Source organism: Bos mutus, chromosome 18 (genome assembly GCF_027580195.1).
Source record: "Bos mutus isolate GX-2022 chromosome 18, NWIPB_WYAK_1.1, whole genome shotgun sequence".
Lineage (NCBI taxonomy): Eukaryota > Metazoa > Chordata > Mammalia > Artiodactyla > Bovidae > Bos > Bos mutus.
The window spans coordinates 16,171,878-16,185,360 of NC_091634.1; the positions used below are offsets into that span (position 1 = coordinate 16,171,878).

General features: G+C 54.7%; 1 protein-coding gene across 1 annotated transcript; it reads right to left on the reverse strand.

Moving 5' to 3' along the window:
- Positions 1 to 785: 785 nt before the first annotated feature.
- On the reverse strand, positions 786 to 10,565 carry KIRREL2 (kirre like nephrin family adhesion molecule 2). Its single transcript, XM_070386752.1, has 19 exons — positions 10,437 to 10,565; positions 10,052 to 10,094; positions 9,775 to 9,961; positions 9,572 to 9,624; positions 9,197 to 9,346; positions 8,460 to 8,609; positions 8,129 to 8,289; positions 7,076 to 7,226; positions 6,700 to 6,805; positions 6,431 to 6,579; positions 5,988 to 6,115; positions 5,763 to 5,895; positions 5,372 to 5,472; positions 4,994 to 5,213; positions 4,407 to 4,517; positions 3,993 to 4,093; positions 3,590 to 3,655; positions 1,604 to 1,642; positions 786 to 1,334 (listed from the first exon to the last, which is right to left on the reverse strand). The coding sequence occupies exons 1-19, from the start codon at positions 10,563 to 10,565 to the stop codon at positions 1,251 to 1,253; spliced, it is 2,262 nt and encodes a 753-aa protein (XP_070242853.1). The 3' UTR covers positions 786 to 1,250.
- Between the last annotated feature and the right edge of the window lie 2,918 nt (positions 10,566 to 13,483).

The window sequence follows — 13,483 nt, forward strand, 5'->3', positions numbered from 1 at the left end:
AAAAACAATCAAACAAAACCCCACAGCAGTTGACACCCAGTCCTCTTCTCCCTCAGATCCAAGAGCCTGGGTCCCAGGTACCTTCTGTCTCTGAACCAGAGACCAAGCCCTCGACCCTTTCTCCCTAAGATCAACGAGTCTTCTCTGCTCTGCTTTCCAGGAGCCCTAGTCACATAGACCTTTAATTCCTAGATCAAGGATGCATGAACCAAAGCCCCCAGACCCTTTCTTTAAGGATGAGCTGAGTCAGGTACCCATCACCTCAAGATGAGGGTCAATCCCCATTCTTGCTCTGAGGATCAGGATAGTTCTCTTTTCCCACCCCTAGCCTCTCCTTTGCTGCCTCCCCTTCAGGGTTCACTTCCTTCTCTTCTCAAAATACAGTGTAGAATTGTCTTCCCCAAGCAGACCGGGGCAGTCCTGTCATGTGTGTGCATCTGCATATGTTTGTTTGTCTAGATGTATCTTAGAAGAGTTTAGAGTGCTCAGATCAGTTCAGTTCAGTTCAGTCACTCAGTCGTGTCCGACTCTTTACGTGCTGGACTGCAGTGCTCAGTGGATAGTAAAGGGCTGCGGGGTGGCTCATGTTTTTTTTCTACAGCCACTTTGTAGTCTAGGGTAAGAGGAAGGGCCTTGGGGCAGGTTTGATGGACCCCTTCCTTGATAGACAGTAATAATGCCAGGGTATTTCTAAGATATTCACTTTGCAACTTTTTTTTTTTAATTGAACATAAATATTCTCATTCCCAGATTCCAACACCACTCCTTCCCCCCTTCCCACCACCACAACAGCTCTCACCCTGTCCTTACTCCTTGGGTCCGGTTCTTCCAGGGCCTTTAAGGAAGGTAGAATGAATCAAGATGGTGGCCATCTTGGATTCCCAGGGAATGAATGGCCATTTTGGCAGCAATTCCATGGGTGAAACAAAGTACCCCTCAGGGATAGCAAGGACAGGTCCTGTATCTTGATCTGCTTTATGTTGCCTTTCTTCTTAATGTGGGTGGCCATCTTGAAATCTCTTCTTTCAATGTTTGGAAGCAATTTCCTTCTCTGTCCCTAACTCCCATAACCCCTGTCCCCATCCCTCTGCAAAGGGCCCATCTGCCCTCTTGAATCTCTTTTATACAGAGGAAGAGGCAAGCCCAGTGGCTTTCTCGCAATGACCCAGGCAACTGCAATGATCTTTCCCTCCCCTCAAGGTTCAATTTTGGAAGGGTAGGGTTGCCAGTTTGTTCTGGTTACTCAGAAATCAGGACAATCCATTGTGCAAGTTGAAGATCCCAGGACTCTTCAGCTGGAGAGATGTCACACATGAGTCTGGAGACGTGGGTGGCTGGGCGTGGGGAAGGCAGCATATGGGAAGGGGGGAGTGCTGGGGGCCAGATCTGGGGGTCCAAAGGATGTGGGTTTGATGTAGCTGGTAAAAGCTCGAGGATGGGGTGTGGTGAGATAGCCTGCCCGGGATCTATATAGTCTGCAGGAGGGGACCATGCCAAGATGTGGATTGAAGTCATAGAAGGTAGGGGTTCCTGGAGGTCCAAGAGGGGAGGAGGGTGGTAGGAAGAGACCTCCTCCGGGGGCTTCTCCAAGGCTCAGGCTCACACTGACTCCTCGGACCTTGTAGTAACCATTGGTTGGGTCCTGAGGGGACAAAATGGGACTTGGTAAGGTATGTGAGGGTATACAGGGGTGAGGGTAAGTGAATAGAGAGAGACACTGAGATAGAACCAGACCTAGGGAGAGACAAAAAGATGGAAGGAGGAGCAGGCAGAGAATCCAGAGACATATAGATTGGTAGAAGGGCAAAGTGAGACAGAAAAACAGTAACAAGAGATGAAAGAACAGAAAGAGATGGACAGAGAAAGGCAGAGACAGAGGTCTGCCAAGGGATGGTGGTATGGAAGGAGATGCAGAGGGAATAAGAGAGAGAAATGGAGATCAAGACATCCATTCATGCATTTGCCCAACAGCCCCGAGGCTCTGATTCTGTGTCATGCCCTGTGCTGCTGCTGGGGACATCTGTCTCTAGGATAGACCTGGTCCCATCTTCATGGAGATCGCAGGTCAAAGGAGAAATGATGAGTCACCAGACAGAACCAGGAAGGGTCAGGGATGCAATGGAGGAAATTCGGGCAGAGTGACTGGAACAGTGATGGGAGAACCTTCAGATTGTGGTGGGGGAGCCTAGACCATGGTGGTCATGGCTGTGACAGGTGAAACAGAATGATCGGGATAGGAGGAGAGAAGCAAAAGTTTTCCAGCACAAAAAATGTTTGAGGGCTTTCCTGGTGGTCCAGTGGTTAAGAGTCCACCAGTCAGTGCAAGGGACACTGGTTTGATCCCTGGTCCAGGAAGATCCCATGTGTCATGAAGCAACCAAGCCTGTGCTTCACAACTACTGGACACATGTGTTGCAACGTGCCCTAGAGCTCGAACTTTGCAATATAAGAAGCCACCAAGATGGGAAGCCCACACACCGCAACTAGAGAGTAGCCTCCGCTCTCTGCAACTAGAGAAAAGCCTGCAGGAAGCAACAAAAGGCCCACCACAGCCAATAAATAAATAAATAAATCTTAAAAACAAACGAAGAAGAAGAAATGTTTGAACTGACACCAGAGGAATAATGGAGAGAATTAGGTAGGTATGTGAAGAAAGGGGGCTTCCCAAGTGGCGCTAGAGGTAAAGAACCTGCCTGCCAATGCAGGAGACATAAGAGATGTGGGTTTGATCCCCGGGTCAGGAAGATCCCTTGGAGGAAGGCATGGCAATCCATTTCAGTATTCTTGCCTGGAGAATCCCATGGACAGAGCAGCCTGGCAGGCTGCAGTCCATAGGGTCGCAAGGAGTCAGACAGGACTGAAACGACTTAGCACACGTGCACACCTGAAGACAGGAGTGTTTCAGGCCAAGAGACTAGCATCTGCTAGGTAGAGAGAGAGAGAAGGGCTCTGTGCTGGGAACTGGGGTCACTGGGGCCCCCCAAAAATGGGGCCCCAAAGGAGGGACAAGTTTGGGGAAATGTAAAGCTAGTGTGGAACCTGGTAGGCAGAAGGGGCCTGGGTGAAGCAACCAGGGAGAGGCATCTAGGAGGCCACATGTGGGATGTAGGCCTCTGAGGGGGAAAGCACAGGCAGGGTATATCCTTGACCTGGGGCTCAAGATGCAGGCCAAGCCGGGGCAGATATGTGGGCATAGTCAGCAGACAAACCAACTGAGACTGTGGAGGTGGGTGAGACAGCCCAGGAGGCAGCAAGAAATGGGTGGAGGGGGACTTCCCTGCTGGTCCAGGGCCTAAGATTCCCTGTTCCCGATGCAGAAGGCCAAGGCAGAGTTTCAGTTCAGAGTTAGATCCCTGATCAGGGAACTAGATTTCACATGTCGCAACTAAAAAACATCCTGCATAAGGCAGCAAAGATCGAAGATCCTGCGTGCCACAACTAAGACCCAACACAACCAAATAAATAGATAATATTAAAAAAATAAGAAGTGGATAGAGGGACCTAGGGGTCAGAATGAAAAAGGAGGGAACAGAAGTGGAGAGAGAGCTGGAGACACAGTGAAGGGAGCCCCTCTTTTCCCAGCACTCACCTTGGTCTCCAGAGCCCCCTCCTCATCCAGAACCAGGTCACTGTGGTCCGTGTGCACGATGGGGACCTAGGATATAGTGCTTAGTGAGAGGGAGTGTAGACTACACTGCAGGGGATGCCAGACCCCAGAGACCCTCGGTTGAACATCTGAGGCCAGGGAGGAAGGGCGAAGGGCACCTGGGAGCTGGGGTCTGGACATAGGACAACAAGGAGCCCTAGGGACAGGGCTAGGGAATAACTGGGATGGGGCATTCTTGGATTTGGGGGACATTTGGATCTAGGGGTCACGGTTGGGACTAGGGCTCTGAGTTTTGGGGGCCTGATTGGGATGGGGATCACAACTGGGACTGGGTTATTATTTGGGTTTTGAGGTACCTTCAGGTCTGGGGACCCTCACATCCTACCTGGTCTTTGCTGATGCCTGTCTCCTCCTCGGGGCCCCTGGAACTGGAGCCATCACTGCTCCCTGGGATTCGCACCAGGTTCTTTTGCTTGGAGAAAGAGGCTGAGGCCAGGGACATTGGAGGCGGTGGCAAAGGTAAGTGATGGGGCTGGGTCACGGTTTGTGGAGACCAGTGAGCAGGAGGAGAGAGGACTGGGGCAAATCAGGCTGGAAGGCTGGGAATCAAAGAGACCACTGACCGAGGAGGGTAAGGGGTGTGACCCTGAGGAGATGGAGTTAGAGCTTGAGCTGGGAACCAGGCTTTGAATGCGAGCCAAGCCCAAAATGGGTCTGGAGAGGCAGGACTGGGACAAGCCCCAAGGCTAGAGCAGCCAGTGTACAGGGCCTGGGTAGGGGTCTGGGGTGGGGCTCAGACACTGACCCCTGCCATGGCGCCAGCAGCAGAGGGCCACCCCAGTGATGATCATAAGGAGAGTCATGGCCATGGCGGCCACTCCGGCCACAATCCGCACAGTGGGCAGCAAATCTGTGGGAAGAAGGGGAGGGGGTTCCTGAGGAGGCTGAGCAGATGACTGAGCAGGAACTGGGGAACAGGGCTTGAGTAAGGGAACCTCTGGTCAAAGGTCAGCAAGTTTGGGGATTCCCAAGTTTAGTAGTCCCCTAGCTTGGCGTCTCTGGGTTTAAGAGCACATGAACTTGGGGTTTCATAAGTTTAGATTCCTTGACTTTAATAAGCCATAAAGTTTGAAGGTATTTTACTTTGCAATTCTCTATATTTGGAGGTTGCCTTCTTTGGAGCCCCTAAGTGTGAGAGGTCTTTCAGTTTAGGATTCTGTATTTAAATTATTGTTGAGGGGGGCAGATCTCAGGATTCAAGGGACTCCTAGTTTTGAGGCTCCCAAGGTTTGAAGGCTCTGCCTTTGAGGGTCTTCCATTTGGAAACTGTGGCATTTTGAGGGTTTGAAAACCTCAGATTTGGGGTCTTCAGGCCCAGAATCTCACCTCTACGGCCCAGGCTGACCTGGGTGCCTCCCTCACCCAATCGGTTCCGGGCAGTGCAGTTGAAGCCCCGGTGAAAGTCGGACTCCTGGGTCCCCGAAATGTGTAGCACGGAGATCAGGCCTGGACCCTGTCCCTTGAGGCCCTCTGGGGCTGGGAAGGTCTCCACCAGGAACCGACCCCGTGACCCCGCCGTCAGGAAGCCCTCATCCCAAGACCAGACCTGGGAGCACAAAAGAGGAAGGTCACTGAGGAGACTCAGGAGGGCCGGAAGGTGTGGGCAGGGTCTGGGAAAAGTCAGAGGTAACCACAGCGGTTTGGGGAGTCTGTCTAGGAGGTCCGGGTGGCCGGATGGGTCATGAGAATGGGGACTTTCCTTACCACTGCTTCTGGGGTGGGGGAAGCGAAGACTAGACACTGGAGGCGGGCGGGGCCCCTCAGGAAGGCGGGCGCAGAGTGCAGAGCAGTCACTACTGGGGGAGCTGGTTTGGAGATTGCGGGCCAGTCAGAGGAAAGGCCTTGCCCTCCCCAAAGCCCATTCTCAAGCTGGCGGGGTCAGGCCTCAGCTCTTCCCATTAACCTCAACCTACCATCCCACTCCTCTCAACAAACGTGAACCCTACTGAGGCTAGCCGTTTGTAGGTCCAGCTGCAATCCCCAGGCACCCCCAACCCCTTCTCATGGCCACTCCCACTCCCATTAGACCTCATCCCCTCTGCCCACTTCTTAACCCAGAACCCACCGGGTCCACTAGGGAGCACCTCTTTCTCACCGTTCACAGTCAGCCTAGCTTCCGCAGAGCCACCGCCCCGGCCTGAGAGCCCCGGCTCGGCCCTGCACACGTAGTCGCCTGCATCCTCGGGCCCCACCGCGGGAAGACGCAGCGTGGGCCCGGAGGCCAGCACCTGAGAAAGGGAAGGGGCGTCAAGGGCACGATCTTGGGAGGAAGTCCCTCCCCTACGCCAGCCTCGGCCACAAGCCCCAGATCTGGCCTCACCTGTGCGTCCCCGCGGCGGGTCCAGGTTACCCGTGGGAGTGGATTCCCGCGCCAGACACAGCTGAAGGAGGCGTCTTCTCCTACGTCCACCGACAAGGGTTTCGGCTTTGCCTGCAGAATCGGCCCAACTGGAGGAGACCGAAGAGGGGCCACATGACCAGGGAGGGATGCAACTTTTGACTCCAGAGCAGACACTCAGAAACGACACCCACAGGGCGCATTGGGTTGAAGCCCCCAGTTAACTCGGCGCGCAAGTCCGGCCCACAAGCCTCAGCCCCTCTCGCCCCGCCCCTGCTCCACTTTGGCACTGATCCAGCACAGCCAAATCCCGCCTAAATCCTACATCTGGCCCACCATCCCCAGCGTAGCCACGCCTCATTGTAGCCCCTGTCCCATTCTGCTCACCCCACTTTGGCCACACCCACGGCCCCGCCCCGGCTCACACTGCACGTCCAGCGCTGTGCTGCGGTTGGCGCTACCCACTGCATTGCTGACCTCGCAGGACACCGGCGCAGTCAGGAATGAAGCGTCAGCCACTATCTCCAGCATTGGCCCACGGGCCCCGAGCACCGGGGAGCCCCCCTTTGCCCATCTGCGAAGATGGGGGGGTGTTAGTGTTGTCCTGGCTCTTCAGGCACACCTACTCAGGTCCTAGCCCCAGTCCTCCCCAAGCTGGTCCTCCAGGCTGGGGAGAAATGACCTGGGTCCTCACCTATAGCCGGTGACAGGAGGCTGGGCTGTGGCCTGGCATAGGAAAGTGACCTTCTCTCCCTCCTGCACTGTCTGTGGTTCTGCAGACAGAGTCACCACTGGGGGGTCTGTAGAGGTAAGTCAATGGGCAGTAGTGGGCAAGGACATGGAACACCTCCACTGATGACCTAGAAGTCCAGTTCTCAGCTCCTCCACCCCAGGAGTCTGATCCCCAGTCCCTCCTCCCTTTCAGCTAGCAGTCTACGCTTCCAGTTCCCAATCCCCCCAGGGAACCGAGGTACACAGCCCCCTCCTTTCTCATGCCCTGAAATCCAGATCCCAGGTTCTTCTTTCTCCAAGGACCTCAAGCTCAAAGCCCAGTGTCTGAGTGCACTCACACTGCAGGCTTAGTGTTACAGCTGTGTCCTTCCCTGCAGGCAGGGCCTGGCTCCGGGCCCGGCAAACCAAGGTGGCTCCATCATCATGGCTGGAAGGGGTCAAAGACAAGATGCTCTCCACTGACCCGATGGTTCCTTCCTTCAAAGGAGTCTGTAGGTTGTGAATAATAATGATGATTTCATCTACTTTTGCTGCTGCTGCTAAGTCGCTTCAGTCGTATCCGACTCTTTGCAACCCCATAGACGGCAGCCGGCCAGGCTCCCCCATCCCTGGGATTCTCCAGGCAAGAACACTGGAGTGGGTTGCCATTTCCTTCTCCAGTGTATGAAAGTGGAAAGTGAAAGTGAAGTCGCTCAGTCGTGTCCGACTCTTAGCGACCCCAGGGACTGCAGCCTACCAGACTCCTCCGTCCATGGGATTTTCCAGGCAAGAGTACTGGAGTGGGGTGCCATCGCCTTCTCCATCATCTACCTTTAGGTAGTACTTAATGTCAGTCACTCTTCCAGGCATTTATAAATATTCCTTTATTTAATCTTCCAGTAATCCTAGACGTGCATACTACTATTAACTCCATTGTATACATAAGTAAACTGAGGGGCAGAGAGGTTAAGATCAATCAACTAACAAGTGACTGAGCCAGGATTTTAACCCAGGTAGTCTAGCCCTATGGGGGCTTCCCAGGTGGCACTGGTGGTAAAGAACCCGCCTGCCAATGCAAGAGACATAAGAGATGCAGATTCAATTTCTGGGTCAGAAAGATCCGCTGGAGGAGAGCATAGCAACCCACTCCAGTATTCTTGCCTGGAGAATCCCATGGACAGAGGAACCTGGCAGACCACGGGGTCACAAAGAGTCGGAAATGACTGAAGTGACTTAGCTTGCACGCACAGTCTAGCCTTAGAGTCCCTATGCTTATGTACATACCAAGGATCCCAAGCCTTGAATCTCTGCCTTCTCATGCCCTTCTCCTCTGCATGAGCCTGTGGTCTGAGTGGACCCCTGAATTTCCCTGAATGAGCAAGGAAGGGCTGGCACAGAGACTTGGACCTAACCTGGCGGAAGATGGCCCCGTCCAGCCGGACCCCATCTCGAAACCACAGCAGCTCAGGGGTAGGGTGGGCATCACCACGGCTCCGACAGGTCAGATTCGCAGGAACCCCAGCAACCAGAGACACAGAGGGGCCGCCCAGCACCTGGGGGGGGTCTGGAGGCACTGTAGGGTGGAGCTGGGGTCAGAGCTGGATCCGGGTCCTAAAGACCCTGATCTTCCCAGCTCTAATTGCCCTCTCCTTCATTCTCCCCAGACTCTGATATTCCTGGCTCCCCAGGGTGGTGACCTTCCCTCCCCGGGGCTCCCCAGGGATAAGTGGGCTGAGTCCTCACCCAGCACATGCAGTTGGGCTGGTCGAGAGCGGAGGCCGGCTTGTGTCGCTTGACATTCATACGATGCTTGATCCTCTAGCTCCACGGGTCTAATGTGGAGGTCATGCTGGCCACTTGCTGCATTCCCTGATATCCAGTACCGGGACCAGCCTGGAGTCAGGGACAGAGACAGTCACACTGTGGTTCTGAGTTCCTGGTCCCAGGCCTCCATCCCCAGGCATCTCACACCGGAAAGACACTACCAAAAGTGGGGGCTGGACCAGAGAGACACTAATCCTTTCCAGTCCAGTGTCGCTACAAACTTAAGGGGATGATAAATTCAGGGGGAGAAAAAGCAAGAGAACAATTGCCATAAAAATCAGAGTAGATACTACCTGTAGGTAGTAGGGAGGGAGTGAGCTACGAGAGAAGGGAATAAGGAGGGCTTCTGGGGAGCTGGCAACGGGGCTGGGTAGTCGTTACACGGATATCTATTTTAGAATTATTTGATAAATCTTCCACTTATGTTTTATGTGTTATTTGGCACTGATGCACTATTTTACAATCAAAACAAAAATTTCCAAACCCCATGGGTCAGCTCCAAAGAAGATCCTGAAAATTCAAGACACCCAAATGTTTCCCGGAGCCCATTAATTTCCTAAACTTGAAAATGTCAAACTAGAAATTTCAGTTGTAGCTCAAGCCCAGCATCCTCACCCTGGAGCCAGCCCCTCCCTGAAGAGATAGTAAAGCCTCACCTGGAAGGTCCCTTTCGCCCCCTAGAGCCAGCCCGTCCTTAGTCCACTGAACCAGTCCCCGGTAGTCGCCCAGGGCACAGGGCAGCCGGGCCTCGTCTCCCAACAGAACTGCCTGGTCCTCTGGCTGTTGCAGAAAGTGGGGTGCCAGGCCTAGGAGAGTGGGGCGAGGGAGCAGAGCTGAGCTTAGCATATTCAGGCGCTCCCAATGGAATCCAGTCCCCAATCCGCTCTGCCCTCAGACCCAGAAGCCCAGGCTCCCAGAGTTCTCTTCCGTCAGACCCAGGAGTCTGGACCCTCAGCCCCATCTATCCCAGCAAAGCGACAGCTGGCAAACGACCCTCTCCTGTATGTATCTGCGCCGGGCCCTAGCGGTACCTGCACGCCCCCTGAGGCAGAAGGAGAGGACGAGGAGTACGGGCACGAGCATCCTAAGTGTGTCCCCCAAGATCCAGCAGACTTGCTGTTGCACTGGCTTCCCTGCCAGTTCCTTCCTCGGAGCACACTTCCCACCACTCTGGCCTGGAGTCCCCTCCGCTCTTGACTCTTCGCCCCAGGCTAGAAGCTCCCCTCTCTCTGACCTGGAGTCCCCTCGTCTGCTCCGCCGCAGGCTCCGCCGCTCTGAAACGCCTGCCAGTTCGGCGCGCCAGGTCTCGGAGAGACCCTGGAGGGCTGGTTTCCACTCGCCCCGCCCCGGCCCGCCCCCTGGGAGACCCGCCCTCTTCCCATTGAGAAACTCCCGCGGCCCGACGCGGATGAATGGGGGCACTCAAAGCGGCGTCCCCCCCCCCAGCGGGTGGACACTCCAGCCCCCTTAAGGTCTGGGAGCTGGAACACCTGGGTCGAAGGCGGGGGTACCGTCTGGGTTGGACACCTGCACCTTGCCGGGGTTGGGGGATGGCTGGGGGTGAGGAGGAGGGAGGGGAGGGAGTGGAAGAAACTTGCTCAACCCGGGTACTGGAGGGACCGCGCTGAGTGGAAACGCAGCTATAAATGGGAACCCTTGGGGACTCGCTAGTTTCCGCGCCCTGGGGAGGCGGGGCCCGGGGCTCCTCTGGGCCTGTGGGTCAAGAAGAGGGCACCATGTTTGCCTGGGGGGCTGCTGGGACCCCCGAGAAGAGAGGGTTCAGTTCTCCCCACCTCAAAAGGCCTTCAATGCCTGCCTTTTTACCGCTGCAAATCACAGCTCGTCCTAAGATCCAGGAATCCAGGCCCCCAACCCCCGCCCCTCCTTTCCCAGGACCCTGCAGTTCTGGACCACCCCCTCGCCCCACTCAGCAGTGGTTGCCGGGCGACGGCTGGGAGGCGGCGGTGCCCGGGCTGAGTCAGGCAGGGAGGCTGGGAACCGCGCAGCTTGTCCTGACGGCTGCATGTCGCCCAGCTGGGGCGTTCCCACGCTGCAGGCCGGCGGTGCGCTGCGCAGCTGGCGGGGCAGGTGGGTGGAACCCGAAGCCGACAGAAGGGGAACTAGGGGCCTGGGACTCTGGGTATGACATTCTTAAACCTGTAGGGATTGGGGATCTACACTCCGTTGTTCTGAGCTCAGATTCTTGTGTCTCTAAATAGCAGGGACATGGACACCACCCCCACTCAGGATGCTAAGACTAGGGATTCAGACCTCTCATGAGCGAGAAGTTAATGGCCTGAACCCCGAGTTTCTGAGGCGTTGGGGACTCAACTAGGGCCCCTGCCTGAAGCAGAGTGCAGTCGGAAAGGATGACCTGAGGTCAGAAAATCTGCTCTTAAGTCTTAGAGTCAGTGGATTTAACCACCAATCTCTCTCCCACCCCCTCACAGGCCCAGAAGGATTTGAAAATCAGCCGACAGTGAACATCTGCCCTAAGTCCTGTGTGTGTGTGTGTGTGTGTGTGTGTGTGTGTGTGTATGGGGTTAGGGGGGAAGGACTGCAGGCCTGAACCCCCAGGTCCTTGGGAAGGAGTGACCTGGACTCTGGAGTCTGAGTGGCTTCTGTTTTGGGGATTCAGCCCTTGGATTTTGAAATAGGCTGGGCTTGTGGCCAGGACTCCTGAGTCATGGGGGTGGAAGTCAGGTAGAAAGGCTGTTTTTCCAGGCACCTGACATCACTTCCCCCTCCTGGCTCTCTGGGGGCCACAGGCATGGAAAGATGGAGAGTTTGAGGTCCCAGGAGCATCTAGAGAAGGAAAATATCCAAGGTGGAGGGTGGAAGGTTCGTGCTAATTAAAGGTCCCAGCAATGGACAGCCCTATGCCCGGGCCCTGAGGGACACCATCTGGTGACAGAACCTCCAGCTGTGCACCCAGCCCATTCCCCAGGAGGCGTGAGGCCAGTTGGGAGAGGAAACGTGGGAGGAGGGCAAGGAGTTAATAATGGGAGGGAAGAAGACAGACTAGATTAGAGTCAAGGATGGAGCTGTGGGGGCTCAGCCTAGATGCCTCATCTTGTGTAGGGAGAAGGACCAGATGGGGGTCATGGAGGGGAGAGAGAGAGAAAGCGAGCAGTTCCAATTCCTGCAGGAGATCAGCAGGCAGAAGAAGCTTATCCCGTGTGGGTGTATAGGCGCACACTGGGGTGGGGAGGGCAGGCCAACCAGCATATGGTTATAAAATTCAAATATGTGACAGGAAGACTCAAAGACAGAGAAACGAATAAAAGAAAGAGGCGTAGTCCAAGGCTGACTGAGAACAAATATTTATTGAGCTCCTGGTGTGTGTGAGAGACAGAGCGTCGGGTGGGAAAGAGGTAGAGATGAGAACAGAAAGAGAAAAACAATGGGACTTCCCTGGTGGTCCAGCGACTAAGACTCTTTGCTCCCAATGCAGGGGCCTGGGTTTGATTCCTGGTCAGGGAACTAGAGTTTATATGCCACAACTAAAGATCCTGTACACCACAGCTAAGACCCAGTACAGCCAAATAAATTAATATTTAAGAGTAAAACAGAGACGTGTACAGGCACAGACAGTGACGGAATTAAAGGCTGACTGAGAGGTAACCACCTAACGGAGAGAGATGGGGAGAAAGACACCGGGTCAGAGAGAGACAGTCTCAAAGTGGTGGAGAAAAGAAAATAAATCAAGATGAACTGAGGGAGGGAGAGAGACAGAGACATCCAGAAGGAAAGAAGAGACAGAAAGAGACCGAGGGAAGCTACGTGAACTAGAACTCACAAGACCCGTGCCAAAGCGTTTGCACATTGGGCTCAGTGCTGGTGGCCTCGGACCCTACCTTTCATTCCCACCCACTCTGATTGCCCAGCATGTTTACACCTGAGACATTTACAAACACACACAAACACTGCACAAGTTTTCAAAGATCCCAGTTCACTATCAACTTCCCCAGGCATGTTCACTTATGTGCATTTCACATGTGTGTGCACAGCTATATGCACTCTCCCAGTCTCTCACACATACTTGCACACTCCTCAGCAGAGATTCATAATCTCATCGAGAGGGAGGTGTCTACTCAAGGAAGGAAGAGGGGCTTCCCCGGTGACTCAGTGGTAAAGAATCCACCTGCCGATGCAGGAGACACAGCTTTGATCCCTGATCCAGGAATATCCCACATACTTCGGAGCAGCTAAGCCTCTGCACCACAACTACTGAGCCTGTGCTCTAGAGCCCGGGAGAGGCGACTACCGAGCCCGCATGCCACAACTACTGAAGCCCGAATGCCCTAGTGCCTGTGCCCCGCAACACGAGAAGCCACCATAATGAGAAGCCTGTGCACCATGACTACAGAGTAACCCCCACTGTCTGCAACTAGACTAAAACTGTCCAGTAACGAAGACCCAGCACAGCCAAAAAATAGACAAATAAAATTATTTTTTTAAAGTTTTTAATAAAAAAAAAAAGTAAGGAAGGGACTTGAAGGTCAGGTACCAGGGTAGGAAAAGTGGGGGAGTCTTACCCCCAGGCTAGGCCCAGCTCTCTGCTCCCCATGCTGTGTTGGGACCTCCTGGGTCTGACCTGCTTCCATTTACCCCTGGCCAAGACAGGCCCCTGGGGTCATGGGGGCTAGGGAGGGACCGAGGGATGTGCCTGGCATGTGCTGACAGGGGATTTCTTGCTCCAGCTGTGCTGGGAGGAGCCCTCCGGCAGAGGCCTGAAGCTGGAGACTCAAGAGGGTGCCTGGGGGAGGTGAGGATGAGCAGTGTGAGGACGAGATCGACTGAGAACAGGCCCAGTTCTGCCACTGACTGCATCTTCGCTCTCCTGGGCTCACGGGGCCTGCCGGGTTCAGCGGTGGGTCCTCCCTGAGGGGCTGTGAGTGGAGACCAGGGGTGGGAGTGGCATGAGAGAAAAAAGAGCAACA

Excerpts from the sequence above, each read along its gene's own strand:
- KIRREL2 (XM_070386752.1), bottom strand. The coding sequence starts at position 10,565 with ATGCAGCCGTCAGGACAAGCTGCGCGGTTCCCAGCCTCCCTGCCTGAC. Across the intron at positions 8,610-9,196 it reads GGGCGAAAGGGACCTTCCAG|GCTGGTCCCGGTACTGGATA; the intron begins GTGAGGCTTTAC and ends CCCTGACTCCAG. Across the intron at positions 6,116-6,430 it reads CACAGCGCTGGACGTGCAGT|TTGGGCCGATTCTGCAGGCA; the intron begins GTGAGCCGGGGC and ends GGTCTCCTCCAG.